At 32.9% G+C, this 19,571-nt stretch overlaps 2 protein-coding genes across 2 annotated transcripts; both read right to left on the minus strand.

Annotated features, from left to right (window-relative positions):
• Positions 1 to 1,612: 1,612 nt before the first annotated feature.
• On the minus strand, positions 1,613 to 6,684 carry LOC132179037 (serine carboxypeptidase-like 18). The gene is made up of 14 exons (XM_059591655.1): positions 6,411 to 6,684; positions 6,189 to 6,331; positions 5,338 to 5,414; positions 5,068 to 5,187; positions 4,230 to 4,332; positions 4,076 to 4,113; positions 3,872 to 3,973; positions 3,362 to 3,448; positions 3,106 to 3,255; positions 2,957 to 3,028; positions 2,618 to 2,736; positions 2,202 to 2,315; positions 2,051 to 2,105; positions 1,613 to 1,845 (listed from the first exon to the last, which is right to left on the minus strand). Exons 1-14 carry the CDS (start codon positions 6,557 to 6,559, stop codon positions 1,762 to 1,764), a joined length of 1,413 nt encoding a protein of 470 aa, XP_059447638.1. The 5' UTR covers positions 6,560 to 6,684; the 3' UTR covers positions 1,613 to 1,761.
• A 3,799-nt stretch (positions 6,685 to 10,483) lies between these two features.
• LOC132179038 (serine carboxypeptidase-like 7) lies at positions 10,484 to 15,392 on the minus strand. Its single transcript, XM_059591656.1, has 14 exons — positions 15,035 to 15,392; positions 14,769 to 14,905; positions 14,349 to 14,425; positions 14,005 to 14,127; positions 13,487 to 13,589; positions 13,176 to 13,213; positions 12,964 to 13,065; positions 12,746 to 12,826; positions 12,485 to 12,640; positions 12,207 to 12,278; positions 11,966 to 12,096; positions 11,168 to 11,281; positions 11,006 to 11,060; positions 10,484 to 10,731 (listed from the first exon to the last, which is right to left on the minus strand). Exons 1-14 carry the CDS (start codon positions 15,166 to 15,168, stop codon positions 10,648 to 10,650), a joined length of 1,407 nt encoding a protein of 468 aa, XP_059447639.1. The 5' UTR covers positions 15,169 to 15,392; the 3' UTR covers positions 10,484 to 10,647.
• Between the last annotated feature and the right edge of the window lie 4,179 nt (positions 15,393 to 19,571).

The following is a 19,571-nucleotide window of genomic DNA, read 5'->3' on the forward strand; positions in this document are numbered from 1 at the left end:
CCATCAAACACTCGGAGCCATTACAAGTAAAATAAAAATGAGTTATTTCATTGTTTAGATTTTATTTTATAGATCTAACTGTGTATATTATTTTACGTGATGAATATGTTATCATATTATCTATAAATTTTAAATCATGTGAGATTTTTTTTAAAAAAAAAAATTAAATGATGTGAGATTATGTACACGACAGATGCAACAAAATGAAATTTTAATTATAAAATATAAATTTATAAAAATTGTCTGCATGTCTATTTTTTTTAAAAAAAAAAAATTACATTCCACCCCTTAAAATCACCCGAATTTAAGATATACACCTAACATTTTAAATCGTTGTAAATAATTCCCTAAAACATGAAAAAACTTTGACTAACTCTTTTGCAAAACCACCAAATCACCCTTAATAGTCTTCTCAAAATTTATTAAAAAAGAAGGCGATGTAAGACCCTTTTATTTTTCCCAAACTTTCAAGAGCACTAGTAACAAATTTTCTAACTTTTATTTTATTTTCTTAAATGTAGGAAAAATTCTTAAAAAATCTTTGCAATAGTCTTCTTTGGTGTTCCATAAACCAAGAAAAATAAAAGAAACCAAATGTGTACCCTTTTTTTTCTAACTAAACCACCTCTTCTTTCGTTTTCTCTATGAAGAAACCTCTAGCCAACCGATTGTCATGGGAGGAGGGAGTTTCGGCTCCTTCCTCCTCCTTCCCCTCGCATCCCCTCTCCCTTTCTCCCCTTCCCCTTCTCGCCTCTTCTAAGGCCCATACCGTCTCTTCGGAGGCCCTATCCGCCTCTTCAGAGACATTATCCAACGCTTTTGGCGTTTTATCTTTATCCAATAACTACATCGTCCCTTCCTCTACTGTAAATTGTCAGTTCACCGCCTTTACCAGCTGCTCCTAGCCTCGAATCCGCACCCTTCTTGAAATCTTTAGATTTGATTTTTTTATTATATCTGGTTTGGGGATGTTTGTGGAACTTTTTCAGTTCTGTGCTCCTCTCTAACCCTTTTGGTTGTGCCTTCTTTGACACACCATATATAACCACCTTTTTTTGGCGATCTATTTTCTTGGTCTTCGTACCAAGAAACCATAGACTCGTGTCATTCATTTGATGCATTGCATTTTATTTTTTGTTTACCTGTCATGTTATGGTGGTTTAGGGGCTGTTTAATTTTTTCTATTGCGTCTCTCTTTTTCTAACATTTATTTGAAATAATATGTAAATGGTATAGGAAAAGAATAATGGTAGTTATTGTAGATTTTATTTGAATAAGAAAGCAAAAAAAAAAAAACTTTAGTTCTCTAAATTTAAGAATTTATTTTTTTTAAAATAGTAATAAAAATTGTTGCTATTGCTTTAACAAGATTGCTCCCTAAATTTTATAAAATGATGATACTTTTCTTTTTCCCCAACTAGAGCTTTTTCTTGCTGTGGCCAAAATGCTGCATTGTGGGTATAGAAGTTTGCACTTTTGTTAATTTTATGAACTTCTCATGACTATGGGGATAATTAAAAGATGCTTGAAAAAGAATGAAATGAATGTGTTCTCTTTTCAAATTTAATGAGATTTTTGTTTTCTTAGTATTATTAATCTTATCTACCAACATTCAATGTTACCATAAATTAAGAATATTAAAAGGTAATAAATATAAATGGCGAAAGAGCAAAGTATTATTCGTAATTTAAGTTACAAGATGAATAAAATTTTGCATAGGAGAGTAAAACCACATGTAAATCTTGGATCCGCCAGTGTTAATCAGAGTGGATAATAGTGGATAAACCTATTGAACATGTTGAAACCTTCCCTACGCTTGTACTCTTGAGGCGAGTGACCCGCTCCCTGTACAAACAACAAATGCATTAGGGTTACAGTAAATATGAAAGAGTTCTTATAAGGCTTATCTGTCTAAACATATTTCGGATAGCCCGTTTACTTGTTCAGACAGATAAATTTTATAAAAACTCTGTCAGCGATCCAAAAAAAAAAAAAAAATTGTAGGAGATTATTATTATTATTATTATTTTGTTCTATTTTTGCATCTTACCTTTATTGTTGCATAGGTCAAGCGGTATCCATTACTTGAATATTTAATTGTGTATCTACATTCAAAAAAAAAAAAGAAACAATTATCAATCTGTGAGCATTTATAATATGAAAAAGCTAGATCATGATAGATCAGAAGGTTAAGTACTGACCCTGCAACTTGACCATCCACTAACCACGAATGCCAATCATTAACTATAGTTAAATTTAGCACCTTGATCCATTGTTGCGTACCAATATTTGGGATTATTAAATCATGGTCACCACTGTGAGAAAAAGAAGATCAAAATCTTATTGTTTAGTAAAATTTGAAAAAACTTTATATGAAAAAAACCATAATCTTCAATTATCAATACTTATATACGAAAGACTTAAAATTTAATGGTAGTTAATATGCATGTTTAGAGTTTCAAATCCGATTAATGAATCAAAAGCAGAGACAGAACCAAGATTTCTCATTCGGGGGTTAAACTGGAAGGCCATGACCCCGCCGCCGCTCGGTTCTGTCTCCAGTTGAAAGAGAAAAATGGGAAAAAGATTATTGGAGTGATAGTTTTGAGCAACATACTTGAATATTAGAACTTGCAACCCCTTGGTGCTAAGATTTTGATGATAATCAATGACACTAGAGACATCAGATGTGAATGATATGCTCTTGTTGCATCTCTTCCAGTCTTGTACCGTTCCCTGATTGCAGTCACAAGGATACGTAAGTGTTAAAGTATTGATTAAATGATTATATTTACATTTTTCTATCAGGTTAAACTTTTATGACAGGTGGTGATACTCGGTCTTTGTCAATTCATCACATTTCAATTAAATATTCCATATGTTTGGACTCACCCATTAAAATAGAGTTTGATTCCACTCGTAAAAAAGAATGTTAAAGTGTTAATTAAATGATTACCTCTCGGATATTAAGAGCACTTCGGACGGTTGGATCATTAGCCCACAAGTAAGAGAGTGAATAACCAAAGGTCTGCAAAAGTGGGTCAAATTCATTATAAACTTTGGAGGGAGAGGGAGAGAGAGAGAGAGAGAGAGAGAGAGATTTACATGGCAAAAAAAATCAGGGTCTTCGGAAGACAGGGCTAAGCCATCAGCTTCTTCTTCAAGAGCTCTTCGAACCGATTCTCCATATGGTTCTGGGGATGTCCAGGTGCACTTGGGCTCCAGAATATGATTTTTGTTTATATCCTTGGTGCACTAAAATTAAGTTAGAGGGAATCATCCACTGTCAGTACTCTTCTATATTTCTAAAATCCTTTGTAAATAACTTGTATTGAAAAGAATCAACTACTCTCTAGCTTACATGCTGGAGTATTTTAAGATTTTCATAGCATTCTGATTGTGATGTAGTAACACTGCTATAACTCCCATTACATGCTTCTTTTGTTGCCTGCAAAACCACACACCATTTCAAGTTTCACCATCACAAACTTTACAAGGATAATAGAACTCGATCCCCTAAAAGGAGAATGAAGGGCCAGACCTGGGAATTGGATACGAACTCATGAATAAGAAATTAGAGTCTCATACACATGTTTCAACACGACTCAAGCTTGATACGCAACATTTAGAGTTGTCAATTTTTTACACGACCCACGAACTCGACGCAAACCCAACACAAAATTAGCCTGTTCAGGTTAAAGGGGTTTAAACCGTTTAGTTAAATTGGTTGTGTTATAATTGACCTATATAGTGTTATACATATATTTCGACACAACCCGAATCCGACACACGAATATAAATTGCCACCCCTTAGTAGTATATATATTTAGATTAAAAACTGGAAAATTTTACAAATGTAGATTGGAATTACCTCATAGAGTTCATCTGATACAAGCCCCATGCGATGAGAATATATAATCTTGGAATTTTCATTAATATCCGTATCAGTTCGAGGGCACCCAAGAATATATCCCTGAAATCATTTCAAACAAAGAGTTTTTCAAGTCATAATCACAAAAACCATGGCGTAAATGTATTGAATTAACTGTACATTAATATTTAAGCATATATGTACCTTGAGATTCAGGCGTGGGGTAACTCCAGCATCATTATCTGAAATATTTTTAGCCAAACAAGTTCCAAAAACTTATGAGTCACATCTTTTTTGAATTTGGTTGCAATTAAAGTATGGAAAAATTTTATTTCTAAGAGCAAGATCATAAAATTACCATCAATTATTTGTTTAACAACAATTGGAGCGGATATGCCTGAATAAGAATCAGCCCCGATAAATAATTCATTTAGCAGGTAATCTGGGTTTTCCACCAACCACTGCATTTACAACTCAAAATATAAGTGAATAAAATTATAATGGTTTAGAGAGTGTATTTTGAATTTTTTTTTTTTTTTTTTTTTTTTTTGGGTCGGTGTCGATAATAGTTTCAACTTTTTTGGTTACTCAGTTAGTCAATTAAGTCGATTAGTTGTCGGCTACAAGCTTTTATATTAAGAGTTGTCAAATTCCTTCCAAGTTCTAATTACTGAATGAGTAAAACATATGTTTTATAAATGAAATAAAAAGTAAATCCATGGAATATAGACCGAAAGGACAACCACAAATCAATTGGACAAAATAATAGGAAAACTTACTAGATAAAATTCAAATTTCACTTGAAAAATCGGGACAAAAAAAAAAAAAAAAAAAAACTACTTCCTACCAAACCAAATCAACGTCGAAACAGTAAAGTCGTTTGTCGGCCGCTAAGTGATAAACAGTAAATCTGTCGACCTCTATTTGTGAGAGATCTATTTTCGGGAAAATAGATCGGAATTTCTTTAAATTAGGCTATTCAAACTTTACTGAAATTCTGGCAACTTAATTTCAGAGAATCCGGAAAAATACCTAGAAGTATTTTATCACCATTACATATTGTCAACAACAATAAGATTATTATTATTATTATTATTATTATTATATCCATTTAATCAAAGCCATATGAGACATAATGAACAGTTAATATTCAAATTGTTTCTCTTAATTTGGAAGACTGTAAAAGTGTTACTCACATTCCTTAAGAACTCATAAACCTGTGCTGCTGTTCCTGAGTCTGTGGCAGGGAACGCACCAGCACCACCATAGGAGAAACCAGTGCCAGCAGGTGCATCTACAAATAAAATGCTAGCAGCCTGGGAAATTATCCACCATTATTCAATAATATTCAAAAAAATAAAAATAAAAACATAAAATTATTTGGAATGATCTCATGGGGAAATACAATTAATTGCAAAAAAAAAAAAAAGAAAAAAGAAAAAAGAAAAAAATAGTGGTATACGAACCTTTGTCCATGAGTACTTGTAATAATATGTTTGTGGTATACCCCCTGCGTAACCTGACATGTTGAAAGCTAATGGACCTGCAAGTATAGTTCAAAATAGATAATTAGGAAATATTTATCACCATTTTTATTGGTATATAGTTTATTTAAATTTTTAACATGGTGAGTCCCCTGTTTTTTTTTTTTTTTAACCAAAAATCCATTAGTTTTTAGGAAATTAAAGGAAAACCCCACCTTATAATTAATGAGTTGTATTTCGGAAAAGGGTATGAAATAAAATTAGATGGCATCTACTGGATGGACCTATGGTGGGGGTTTGATTTGGCTCGATTGATGCTTATTGGTGAACCTACCGGTCAAGTTTCAATCTTTAAACAAGTCAACCTTCAGGTAAGCGGGAACGACAAAAAAAAGCATTAGTCATATCTATACTATCAGCTTAAAAAAATTGACCAATTTAGAACCTTTTAAAATTACTTATAGATTTCAATCTTTAAACAAGTGTAAGGTTAAAAGTCAACTTTTAGGAATGTCATAACGATTCAAGAAAAATGTTAATCATATTAGTCTAAAAAATAAGAAACTGTAAGACGTAATACTCATAATTGTCCTTATAATCTAGTCACTCTATGTGAATTATTTATTTTCCTAACGTGAGACGGGTGGTAAACAAAACAAAACAAAACAAAATTCCCATGGTCTTGGAAAATGAAATGCATCAAATATACCTATGAGGGTCCTGTCCACAGATTATATGATATTGAGGGTCCAATACTCCAAATGGGTTCATTTTCAAATATCACTTTCTCAAACATATTTTTCAGTTTATAGCATGAGGAATGGAAATGGTACCGTTTTCATAAATAAGACCGTTGAAAGCAGAGCAACCAGGGCCGCCACTATACCAGAGCAAAACAGGGTCCTTTTTGGGGTTCCTCTCAGACTCGATGAAATAGTAAAACATCTCAGCATTACCGGTGCTGACATTGACATACCTGAAAATCAAAGCAACCCAATAAGCAAAATCACGAGAAAAAATCCAACACAAAAAACAACAAAGTCGTACTAACATACCCTGTATAGAGTTTAAACGGAAGGTCGCCGTCGAATCCTGGTAAAGAGGTGACGAGCGTGCCGGAGAAAGCTACATTTACAGAGAAAAGCAGTAGAAGAAGCAAATGCAAACAAATTCTACTCGCATGATTCCCGGAGCCGACCACCATTTTCACTGGTTGTTAGCTCTGCCCTGCCCTGCGTATATAATCTTGTAACCTGAAGGTTTGGCTGTGGAGGGCGTTATATAAGTTAAGAAGACATTGTTTTCTTGGTAAAAACAGGGGAGTTGAAGACGATTCTGAAGTATATAGTCAATGCTGACGGACGACAAGAATTGTTGTTAGAACAGGAAATGGGGTTTGAAGTACGGTTGATAATGCAGCCAAGAGGGAAATCAAATGAAAAATGTAACTAATGTTTTCGTGGGGGCTGCGGGAACTATGCATCCTCTGCCGGATATTTGGTGAACGTGCCATTTGTTTTTTTGGGCACATGTGCAAATTTCTAAGTAGATCTCATAATTTTTTTTTTTTTCTATTACTTTTCTAATCATACCATTAAATTTTAAAAAGTATTAGTTTAAGGTTATCATCTTTCAAAAGTTTGCAATGTCAACATAGTATCAGGACAGGAGCTTAAGTTTGAATTGTCTCTGTCATTTAACTCTCATTTCAATTAAATATTCTATCTATCTAGCCTTCATTCGTTCTTATCTAATTAAGCTTTTAAGATTAGCGGTAATTAAACAATTTCTAAACACACATTTTGTTTTTATGAAAATTGAAACCTAGGTAAATTATGGTCATACACACCTCCTAAAGTTGAAGCTCGTAGCTAGTTCTCTAACTATAAATATCCGTGAGATTAAGAATCTTGCTGGTAATTAATAAGCTTCACGAGCGAGTACACTAAATTATTCTTCAACAATTAACCAAACATTAACACGACTCAATAATATATGAGACTTAGAGACAACTTATGACACGTGTTTATCAAATGATCAAGAGACACACGTGGCTAAAATTACTGATGTTGCATGTGGTAATGACGTGGGTTGTATGCCTTTGAGAGATGGAGAATGACACAGAAACTGGCTTGTCACTTGTCAGGTGTGATTGAGCACTCACATGCCGCTCAATAATGTAAATTTGATAATAATAAAAAATCTAATATTATTATTTCTCTTTTTTAAGAATAGAAAAAGTAAATAAATAAATAATATTTTAAATAAAATAATTAAAATTAATAGTTAAAATGTTGAGTTTCACGTTGAAAAAATATTGGTATTTATGATTTATTTTTGAATTATTCTACAAACTGTACGCCACATAAAGAGATTGGATCCATAAAACGGCTGTTTTCCTTGGTAGTTGTTGTTCAATGTGTTACTGCAGACTTACAGGTGCAGCAACACATCCAAACCATAAGTCTCTTCCTTTTTTTTCTTTTTTTCTTTTTTTCTTTTTCTTTCTTGTTGGTCAACGCACCCTCACAAACCACGTGCGATATTAAATCCATGTGTACTTCGTTACTTGTTAGTCAAAGCATCCTTAAATTTTCAATTTTATAGGAACAGGAGGTGCCCTGTCCCTCTTACACTACTTTCACTTTCACAACGATCGGAAGTGAAAGTACAGTTTGATTTATAAGTACCACACCTCTTTTAATAACCAATTGTCTAGAAGTTGGTTTGTTGCCATTGTTTCTCTTATTCAGCTTTGCTTATATTGATTGTGTTATTTCTTTAAATTTAGACTAAATTTTTTTGTCATTTTAGTTTAAATTTTTTAAAAATATATGAACTCTGTCTTATTTTCTGTCAAATTGATAACAAAAAAACATATAAAGTTACATTAATTATCCCTAAGATTAAAAAGAAAAAAAAGGAATCATGGTCATCAAGGAGAAAATGTTACCACAAGACACTCATGACACCTAATTAGGCCTGGATATCGATTAAAACGGTCCGGTTTTAACTCTTATCGGTTATTAACAGATAATTTTTTGATAAATGATTTATTAACCGATACCGAACCAATAAGAATTTTAACCGAAATTATCGGTTATAACGGTACACGCTTAAACGGTTCGATTAAACCGGTTTAACTGTGGGCTTTATATTGATTTATTTTGTTGGGCTAAAAATGAATTTATTTTACTTTTGAGAGCCCAAATACTTTTTGTTGGGCTAAAATAACTTATTAAAAATGAGTTATTTTAGAATCCAAATACTTTTTGTTAGGACCCAAATATTTGCTTTTTGGGCTAAAAATTGAAGTTTTTTTATATTGATCCACCACAACTTTTTTTTTTTTTTTTTTTTTAAATTTTATTTTATATTATAAAATACATTTTCCCAAAGCAAATGGACTAATTAACATAATGAATGCTAATTAGACTAACAAAACTAGTTAATGAAAAATGCTTTCACTAAAGGCAAAGAAATCTCATCAAATGCCATCACTTAAAAAAAAAAAAAATCAAACCTACCCAAAGCCAAATTAAGATAAGGTTACATAAGTATATATATAATCCCAAAATTACGTTGTTTTGGCATCCCTACTTAACGGTTTATATCAGTTAAACGTTTAACCAATATGAAATTTCTAACCGAACCGATAAGCATACTGGTATAAAAAATTTTACCGGTAAGGATATCGGTATATCAGTTACTGTTAATATCGGTTCGGTCAAAACCGGTACACGGCCGGTAATTGGTAACCGGTTAATCTGCCCATCCCTACACCTAATGTGACGTCCCAAATTCATTGAGCTGGCCCTAGTTAGGTGTAAAAAAGATGATATGTTTATATGGAATATGCTTTCTAAATAGTAAGAGACCTTTTGAGAGTAAACCCAATAATAAAACTGTGCAAGCTGAGGCCTAAAGCAGACAATATCATATCACTTGGAGCGTGATATTACATATGGTATTAAAATCTTCTGGTTCTTCTTCTCCACTTCTTATTCTTTCGTCTTCTTTCTTAGTACTGTAACAATCACTAAGTGAGTTCTTTGCTATTTGAAGGGTACACCCAATCATGGTCTCCTCTTTTCAAAAGGGCCATATTGTCTAGTGGTCTTCTGTGACTTTGACTCGGCTAGAGATCTAGATGATGCCGGACTACAACCAGATTTGGTGTTTTCTTTTGCTCATGTTTGATCTCTTCGTATGCAAAGAAGCAACCTGTTGTGTTTCGTTCTTCCATCGAATCTGAATATAGAGCTTTGGCCATGCTCACTATTGAACTCTATTGGCTCCACATGCTATTCAAGGAACTTCATGTTCCCTTGCCAACTATTCTTATAATATGGTGTGACAATCTCGGTGCCCTACCTTTTGTATTTAGTCTTGTTTATTATGTCAGGACGAAGCATATTGAAGTCGATTTTCCATTTTATCTACAAGAAGACTGAAGTCAATTTCCATTTTATCTGCAAGAAGGTACTCAATAGAGAGGAATCAAACAAAAGTAAGTTAATATATATATTAGGATACTACTTCTAGCCCAAAAACTTAAGCTAATGGACTTGGGTCTACTTAGGTATATTAACTACTTTTATTCTTTACACTTTCTCAATGTGGAACACAAACCTCACAAGTGCATCATAACAAATCTCCCCCTACTTGTGAGTCTCTTTTGTATTGACCAAACTCCTCTACACACAAGAGTGTCACGCGCGCGTACTCCAGGAGTCAAACAATAGTAAATTAATATACATATTATGACACCACTTCTAGCCCAAAAGCCTAAGCTAATGTGCTTGGGTTCACTTATATATATTAACTACTTTTATTCTTTATATTTTCTCAACGTCAGACACAAACCTCACAAGTGTATGCACAACAATTTGCAATAACAATTCTCTCCCAAACTTGATGTCAAGACCTCCCTCAAATAGAGCTTACATTCGAGATAGATAACAAGTTTTCATCCTAGCTATAGATAGGACTTGGTCTACGACTCTTTCTACGTGATATATCTTTTAGACTTAGATATCTCTTTTTGTTGGGGAGATAAACCATTAGGGTGTTTTTATCAACAATATATTAATATACATATTTAAACACCCTTTTAGCCTAAAAGCGCATTCATAACACTTTTTAATAATAATTCTCTCATGAGAAATATTAATGTTATCTCACGAGAACTTATTACATAGAAGACTCCCAATTTTACTATATAGAATAATATATAACACTCGTTCAGAAACATTGAGAATTGAAAAAAACTAAAAACTAAAAACTAAAAAGCTAAAGAGGATAGTAGTGGATCCATCTACAAAACATGTCATAACATTCCTTGCGTTTGTACTCTTGTGGCGAGTGTCCAGCTCCCTGCACAAATCAATAGAAACAATATGTGTAATTCCCATGGCAACTAGTTTGGCTGACTGAAATGAAATAGAACAACTATGAAAATTAATGCATCATATATACTTTAAACATTTATATATAATGAAGGGCTAATTAGTTTGGTGGTATATATTATTTACTTATAAAATTAATAACAAAAAAAAAATTATAGTAAAAATTGAAATACTCCGATATCCCCACATTTTTCTTATTTTTATTTAGATCAATGAGGAACAAAATTAAAAGTTTTTCTTGCCTTTATAGTCGCGTATGTCAAGCGGTATCCGTCATTTGTATATTTGATCGTGTACCTTAGACAAAAACACACATTATTAGATATATAAAAAATAAAAATCAGAAATAACGAAAAAAGAAAAAAAAAATGGTAATACTGTAAATATTATTAAAAAAAACTAACCCTGCAACTTGACCAGTAACAAACCAAGGTCTCCAATCAACATCCACCGTTAGGTCTAGAGCATTTATCCATTGCTCAATACCGTTATGTGGTACAACCATGTCATGATCGCCACTGCAGGAACAGTAAAAATTTTAATTGACCATTATGAAAATTTTACATTATAATTTATTTTCTTGAAAAAAAATTTTCTCCTATTTTACTAATTATGCCACATCACAACTAAAAAAAAAAAGGACTTTTAAAAATTTTGCCAAAGAAAAGGTAGACCTTGAATTTAAAGAGAAGTCCTAAAACAACAATTAATTATCATGCAAATCAGTGAGTTTAGTATAGAAGGCTAGAACAAACAGTAAGCTTAATATAACAACATTTTAGTTTTGAAATTCTCATTATGTTTGGTAATGTGTTTTGAAAGTATTTTTGTTATGATATGACATAGAGTATGTTTGGGATTGCATTTGAAGAGCCTAAATTGTGTTTAATACTCAAAAAGCCCGTTTAAAAGAAAAAGTAATCGTTTGGTAAAAAAATTAAAAGCGCTTTTAAATATTCAAAAAGCCTAAAATGGCCAAAACACACTTTTGGCAAAAGCTTAAAAATAAAGCTTTTGCCAAAAAACGGTTTTTGATTGAAAAACTGTATTTTTCAAACGCAATCCCAAACAGGCTCAAAAAAATAATAGACAATAGTTATTTTTTTTATTTATTTTTTTGTGTGAAACCAATATAACTCTTGAGAATATATATATATATATATATATATATATATAATTAGAGAGAAGTTGGAGATGGGAACCTGAAGACCAGGATTTGCAAGCCTGTATGAGTGAGATTTTTATGGTATGGGACAACATCAGTGATGTCATATGTGTAATGCTTGGCATCGGTGATGTTGAGGTTGCACCTAAAGAACTCTGCGACTGTGCCCTGTGGTCATAATTAAAATACCTCAACGCCTGACCTTTTTTTTTTTTTTTTTCAATTAAACCATGCTACATTACTTTCATTGTGCTTAATTAGTCCCAAGAAGCACCTACCTTTCGAACATGAAGAGCATCTTGGACACTTCTATAATTTCCCCATATGTCCATCAGCAAATATTCAAAATTCTGCCAAAGGAAAAGGGTGAACAAATCAAATCAGATGAACTCTCCTACGGGTCTTTTTCACAGTAGTAATTTAATAAGGTATTAAAATAGATGTTAAAGTAATGATTATATGATTTTATATATATTTTATTAACTTAGCATTTTGGAATAAGTTGTGATTTAATAGATGAACGAGAGAGAGAGAGAGAAAGAGAGAGATTTTTTACTTTGCACCAAAAGTCAGCAGTTGTTATAGGCGATGGTAGAATGAAATTTTGAGAGTTTTCTGTGAGAGATCTTGGAGCTCTTTCTTCTTCAGCTTTTGGTGACAAGGAAGCACAGTTGGGCTCCAATATATTTGATTCGCTTATTAGCTTGATGCACTAAATAATCAAATTAATCGATAAAATTATATATAAACATCGTTAAATTAATTAAAAAGTGATATATAAATTAAATTAGAATTAATGCAATTCTGTACGTGAAACCTGGGCTATTGCTGAAAGTGCCTCGGTGCAGTTTGCATTGGTGGAAACAGCGTAATTCCCATGGCAACTACTTTTGGCTGACTGAAATGAAATACAACGTTAACAAATATATTATGAATCACATATACTTTAATCATTAATTTATAATTAAGGGCTAATTTATTTAATGGTATAATTTATTTACTTATCAATCTAAAGCTATATTTTCTAACAATTACCTCATACATAGCGTTCGATATTAAAGCCATCCGGTGTGCATATGTGACCCTTGCGTTCGTTTCTAGATCTGTATTTGTATGTGGGCATCCAATCGAGAATCCCTGATATATATTACTTTTACCATCATTATATTCATTGCAATACAAAATAAATAATCATTAAGAAAAAGAAAAAGGATGTGTTATATATATATATATATATATATATGTACTTTCAGATTCACATGAGGCATAATTCCTGCTTCATTGCCTGCAAGTCAACAAAAATGAAGCAGTATATGATTCAGAATTAGTTTACCGCAACCGGGTAATTGACTTCAAAGAATTAGGATCATCTTCCGTTCATTTAAATTGAAAAATATTCAGTTAGTTATATTGAAAGAGTGTTTTTGTCCTATCAAAAATTGAAAAGACAAAAATATTCTTCAAATATAACCAACACCAACGGAATGCTCTCTCGTTCATTTGAATTGGAGAGCGAGGATCCTCTTCCGGCTTCAATGGGGGTGATTAATTTAGTTACCATTTATTATATGTTGAGCAAGAATTGGAGTAGTTAGTCCTGCATATGAATCGCTTCCAAGAAAGACTGGATTGGTCAGAAAATCTGGGTGTAGGCCCAACCACTGCATCATAAATGTAAATATTAGCAGATAAACAAATAATAAATATCCTTTTATTATTTATTTATTATTATTTTTTTTAATTGGAAGGGGAGAAAGGGAATGGTATTTGTGGATAGCTAAACCACCTCCGAATCAGGCATGGGATGGCTCTAACCACCCATTTTTGTTTTTATTTTGGCAACCATACAAATGAAAAACGAGGTGGAAAAAAAAAAACCCTAATTTCAAAAACGGGTGCTTTATGTTGCATAAGCTTTTTACATTGTAAATTGACCTCTTCATTTCAAAAATAAACCCTGCAGAGATGATCTTTCTTAAAGTGGAAGAAGTATGCTTGAGATGGAAGTGATCATAGCTAAGTTGGTGTGTAATAATTTGAGCATGTAAGTTTCTTATCATCATCAGTGAGACTCACATTTCTTAGAAACTCATAGTTTTGTGAAGCCGATTTTGAGTCTGATGAGTTCCAAGCCTCCGCAGTTGTCGCATATGAAAAGCCAGCACCCACAGGAGAATCTAAAAATATTATGTTGGCAGTCTGGAAAAGTACGACAATGCCAAAAATTAAAAAAAAAAAAGAAAAAAAAAAAAAGAAGAGGTATTTTAGAATAACGGAATAAAATAATTAAAAGAAATTAAAAGCTAAATATCTTTAATTAAGAATTTGAACTTCAAAAAAATACTTTGGAAACGCCATAAAAGTTTCATAAAATTTTATGAAGTTCACAAAAAAAAAAAAAAAGAAAAAAAAAAGTGTACCTTCGTCCATGTGTTTGGTTCGTATATTAATGTTGGTAGGCCCCCAATGTAATCAGTGATATTGAATTTTAATGGGCCTACAGCCAAACATCCATCTCATCAAGAATCCATAAAATACAACCCCAACACACACACACACACACATATATATATACATATATATATATATATATATATATATAAATTCACCCCTACATGAACGGATAATATCCAGTAAGACATAGTGGAGAGGTATTTTTATTTTTTTTTTCACTTTTTAATGAGATAAAATAATCATCTGCTATAATTAGTTGGATAATATGTTTTAGTTAAAGTACTCATGTTCACCGACATCCTTAAGAACCTACTACATGCGTTAACCGCATGTTTTAGTGGAAGAGTTATAAACAATAAGAAGAAGAAGAAGAATTTAAGACATACCGATCTGGTAAAGGAATCCATTTAAACCGGAACACCCAGGGCCTCCATTCATGTAGAGTATAAGAGGATCAGCTCCCGGATTCCCTTCCGACTCAACAAAATAGTAGAAGAATTCCACATTGCCCACACTTATGTATCTGTGTATATATAAATCCCCCATCAATATCATCGATCGCCAGTTATATATATATATATATATATATATATATATAGAGAGAGAGAGAGAGAGAGAGAGAAGATGAAAGAAAAAGAAGAGTAAGACATACCCAGTTTCAAGTTTAAAGGGTAATTCACCGGGGTAGCCTGGAAGAGTTTGGACAATCCATTGAGAGACCGCGGTGGCTGAGACAAGCAGAAGAAGCAGCAAATTCAAGGATACTGAGGTTGCTTTGGAAGCCATTGTTGAGAGGCTTGTTGGTCTGGGTAGCTGAGTCACTCCTCAGCCACATGAATCCCCACCTTCCCCAATTTGGAAAGAAAAAAAAAAGACAAGAAAAAGTAGATTGGCATGACTAGACGATTAGCTGTTAATTATTTGCTATATTATTTTATTAGAATAGAAAGTTAATCAAATGATATGGGGTACTTGTCCATGAAAGTTAGTTGAATTATAATCGACTTGGAGTCTGGAGACTTGGAGTTTAGCATAGGAGACCCCTTCTATTCAGTCCATATGTAAAACGAGATATGCTTTTTGTCATTCTACCCACATCTCTTTCTTTTTTTTTCTTTTTTTTTCTTTTTTTTAATTTTTTGAAAAAATCAAGATGACAAGGTGAAAGAGAAATGCTTGGCTTCATTAAAAAGTCTATTTTTTTGGCTATTTTCATCCTAGGCGGCATGATCCATTTTAAAATTAATAAATTTTAAACAATAAATTAATGAAAAATTGACCATGCCACCTAAGATGAAAACGGCAAAAAAATGAACTTTTTAATGAAGCTATTTCTTGTAGCATTCCTCTATGTAAAACACTATTTTTACATCGTCCAATCATATTTTGGCACATCACCTAGACACAACAAATAAAAATAGAAACGAAAGCATTAAATCCAAATTTGACACTTTCGTCCCTTCCCTTCGGACACCCACGACCGGTTCTCTCCCACCAGCGACTGCGGCAGTCGGCTCCACCCTCACTACGTTGGCTGAGTTCAACCTCCACCACGGCCGACCCACCACTAGTTTTGCCAAATCTGAGCAAGGGCCACTACCGCTTGGTTGCTTGTTGCAAGTCTAGTTTCTTTCTCAGACAACAATGGTGAAACCCAACAACAATTTCACTATTTACTTCTTCATCCTTCACTTGTTTCACCCCAAAACTTATGCAAACCAAGATTTGGAAGCTCTAATATTGGCCATTGAACCCTATCTCAACAACAATGATCAACAACCAAATAAAAACCTAACCAACAAAACCCACATAAAATTCAAACACTAAATCAAAATCACCAAATCAGAACAATCAAATGGGAAATCCGTAACTTGCTCAAGTTTTTCGCCTCCTCCACTTTCAAATCTCACTCACAGCCGGCGTCATTCTCTTCTCCATTAATCATTACCCATCAACCATCACAGGCTCGATCTCTCTCTCTCTCTCTCATCTACCTTAAACTGACGGATTCTGACGATGGCCAGAGGTGGCTCCATGGATTCCAGCGCCGGCCTTTGGCCGGAGAGGTGGTTTAGGGTTGGTGGGTTAGAAGGAAATGAGAAGAGTGATGATTCGGTGTTTTAGTCGGGAGTGTCTTTTGGTGTCTTTAAGCGACGCGTCAAATTCTTATTGAATGATGTAAATGTCGTGTTTTAAAGATGGATCGGACGGAAGGTTTTCTCTTAGCATAATAAAGAATTGGGAATATTTTCAATGTCGAGCAACCCACTCAGTGAATGACAAATCAGCATATTGCAAATTAGAAGATAGGTTTGGGTATACTGGATTATAATCTCTTCATAAATTAAAACAAACAAAACCAAACCTTCACCAAACTAAGCTCGACAGTTTCTGTTGTTGTCGGTGAATAGAGATTTCCGGCTGCCTTAAGCGTCAGACATTTTATATATTTTTTTTTAAAAAAAAAATCAAGAAGAGAGATATTAAAGGGGAATATAAATTTGAGGTATTAGCACCAAATTTGAGGTATTAGCACTAAATTTAGGATAATTGAATCTTTTTGGGTGATACCATCCCTAAAGGGTTCACCTTTCACCACTAGATTTTAGTTTTGAATCAAAAAATAAGTTTTAAGGCATTAAAAACTAAATATTAACTCATAAAAATTTAACAACAAAAAAAAAATTATTATTATTTTTTTAATATATGTCCTACGCTAGCAGGCTGCAGGACTCAACGCCGGTAGATTGGGCATGGCCAAAATTCCATCTGGTGTAATTTCAGACCAATCACAATTTCTTTGTTGGTTTTGATTTATAATGAATTGATGAGAGTATAATCAGATGTAGGCATACCTATTTTCTAATTTGCTACATGCTGAGTTGTCATTCATTGTGTGGGTTGTACAAAAGCTGACTTTTGTGCAACATCCACACAGAAGACGCACTCTAAAGAATTAGAGAGGGTATTCTATGTGGTCGTTGCACAAAACAAGAGTTTTATTCAACCCACTCAGAGTTTGACGCATCAGCATTGAAGAAAAATTGCAAAAAAAAAAAAAAAAAAGTGAGCTAAACACTGGATTGTTTCTCTCAAACACCACATGCATCCGCTGCCGCCGCCGACATTGCTCACTCTGCAAGGTCCTCGTCTGCAAAAAAAAAACATATGTGAGCAAAACAATTCACCGCTTGCTCAAATTTCACTCAAAATAGCAAGAATCCTTGTCTGCAAGGTCCGTTAGATGCTGGTGTTCAATGAAAGTTACCATTTAGTATATCTTGAGCAAGAACTGGAATAATTATTCCTGCGAATGAATCGCTTCCAAGAAAGACAGGATTGGTCACAAAATTGGGGTGCACGCCCAACCACTGCATCATAAATGTAAATATTAGCAGATAAACAAATAACAAATATCCAGGTTGTTCATGGTATTGAAGGGATTTTTGGAACTTGCCAATTTCAGTTGTTTTGTAAAATAAATAGGATGTATAATGTAGAAACCCAAAACATAAATAATTTAAACGAAATCACCCATATTTTGCTATTTGGGCGTAGCCGAACCACCCTAGGGGTACGGGATTGTTTGGCCATTCCGAGATTGGTTATGGAGTGGCTTCGGTCACCCTAATTTTTTTTAAAAAAAAAATTTGAGAAAAGTTTACATACACCTCTCAAACTACCACCTAATTGACAATGTCCCTTCAAACTTTTAATTGTAACAATGTTCCCCCCAAAACTACCAAAACATTGTCAATGTACCCTCCCCCAATGACGAAATTACCTTTAGTAAAATCAAAAAAAAATAAATACTAAAACTTCTAGGAAAGACCTAAAAAATTAAAGAAAAAATTTTCTATTTTATAAGAAAAAAATTAAAAAATTTCTATTTTTTTATAAAAATTGAAAATTTTCGTTTTTATTTTATAAATTTTTAAAATAAAAATTCCAGTTTAAAAAAAAATTATAAAAATTTTCTTTCTTTAAAAAAAATCGTTTTTTTTTTTAAAAAAAAAATTAAAATTGTTGTGTGTATATATATATATATATATATATATATATATATTTGAATTGATAGGCATAATTTTTGTCTTATTGAGTAATATATTTTTGTTGATATTTGAGAACTTCTACAAGGCAGGGTCCTTTGAACCCACCCCTGCAGAGTAAACTTCGGTCCTGTACACTGCACCCTCGAAATAGGGTTGGCAATTTTGACACGACCCGTGAACTCGACATGAACACGACACGAAAAAACAGGTATTGGGTTTGGCCTTATCGGGTTTGGGTCTTAATCGGGTTTACCCGTTTAAGACCCGGTTAATTCGTGTCTGGCGGGTCAACCCGCTAGACACAGTTACTGTTCGGGTCTAGCAGGTACCTATTAGATCCGATTACTGTTCGGGTTTGGCAGGTACCCGTTAGACCCTGTTACTGTCCGGGTCTGACGGGTACCCACCAGACCCGGTTTTTTTTTTTTAAAAAAAAAAAAAAAAAAGAGTAAAAAAATGAGCATATTTGTAGTGTTTCATAATTCATATATTTAATTACATGGGATGGATCATGGAACCTTCAAGACTTCAAGTGAACAAGTATTTTGTAATGAATTATGAATTTAATGTTGATGTAATTTTGAGTTTTGTTTTATTATTATCATTATTATTATTATTTTGTTTTTGTTAGCTTTTTTTTATTGTCTTTTTTCTTTATTGCTATTATGGAAATGTTGACACATTTTACCCCTCAATCTCATTCATATTTTGATCATTTTGAAATAGAAATTTTAGTTTTGTCCCAACTTAGACTTTATGCTTTATAAGGTATGGATGAGGGCCAAGTGGATTACTAGTAACCAAACATCCAAGCCAACCCCTCGAGTAGGTCCGACTTAATAGATTTTGAGGCCTAAGACAACAAATTTAGGTAGAGCCTTTGTTATATTTAAATATTTAATTAAATGATTTTAATTTAAAAACATTCTTCTTGCTTTTTGTCCTTAATTTTTTTTTTTCAAATGATTTGCAAAATTCATCTTTGTTATGAGATATTTAATTTCAACAAATTACATATATCATATTTTGTGTTGAAATATAAATAATTCTTTTTTAGTGAAATGTAATTTGAGCAAAATTAAATTTTTTTATACTAAAAATTATTTTAATAAATGAACTTAGTCAATATGCTTGCTT

Source organism: Corylus avellana, chromosome ca4 (assembly GCF_901000735.1).
Source record: "Corylus avellana chromosome ca4, CavTom2PMs-1.0".
In the NCBI taxonomy this organism is placed as follows: Eukaryota; Viridiplantae; Streptophyta; class Magnoliopsida; order Fagales; family Betulaceae; genus Corylus; species Corylus avellana.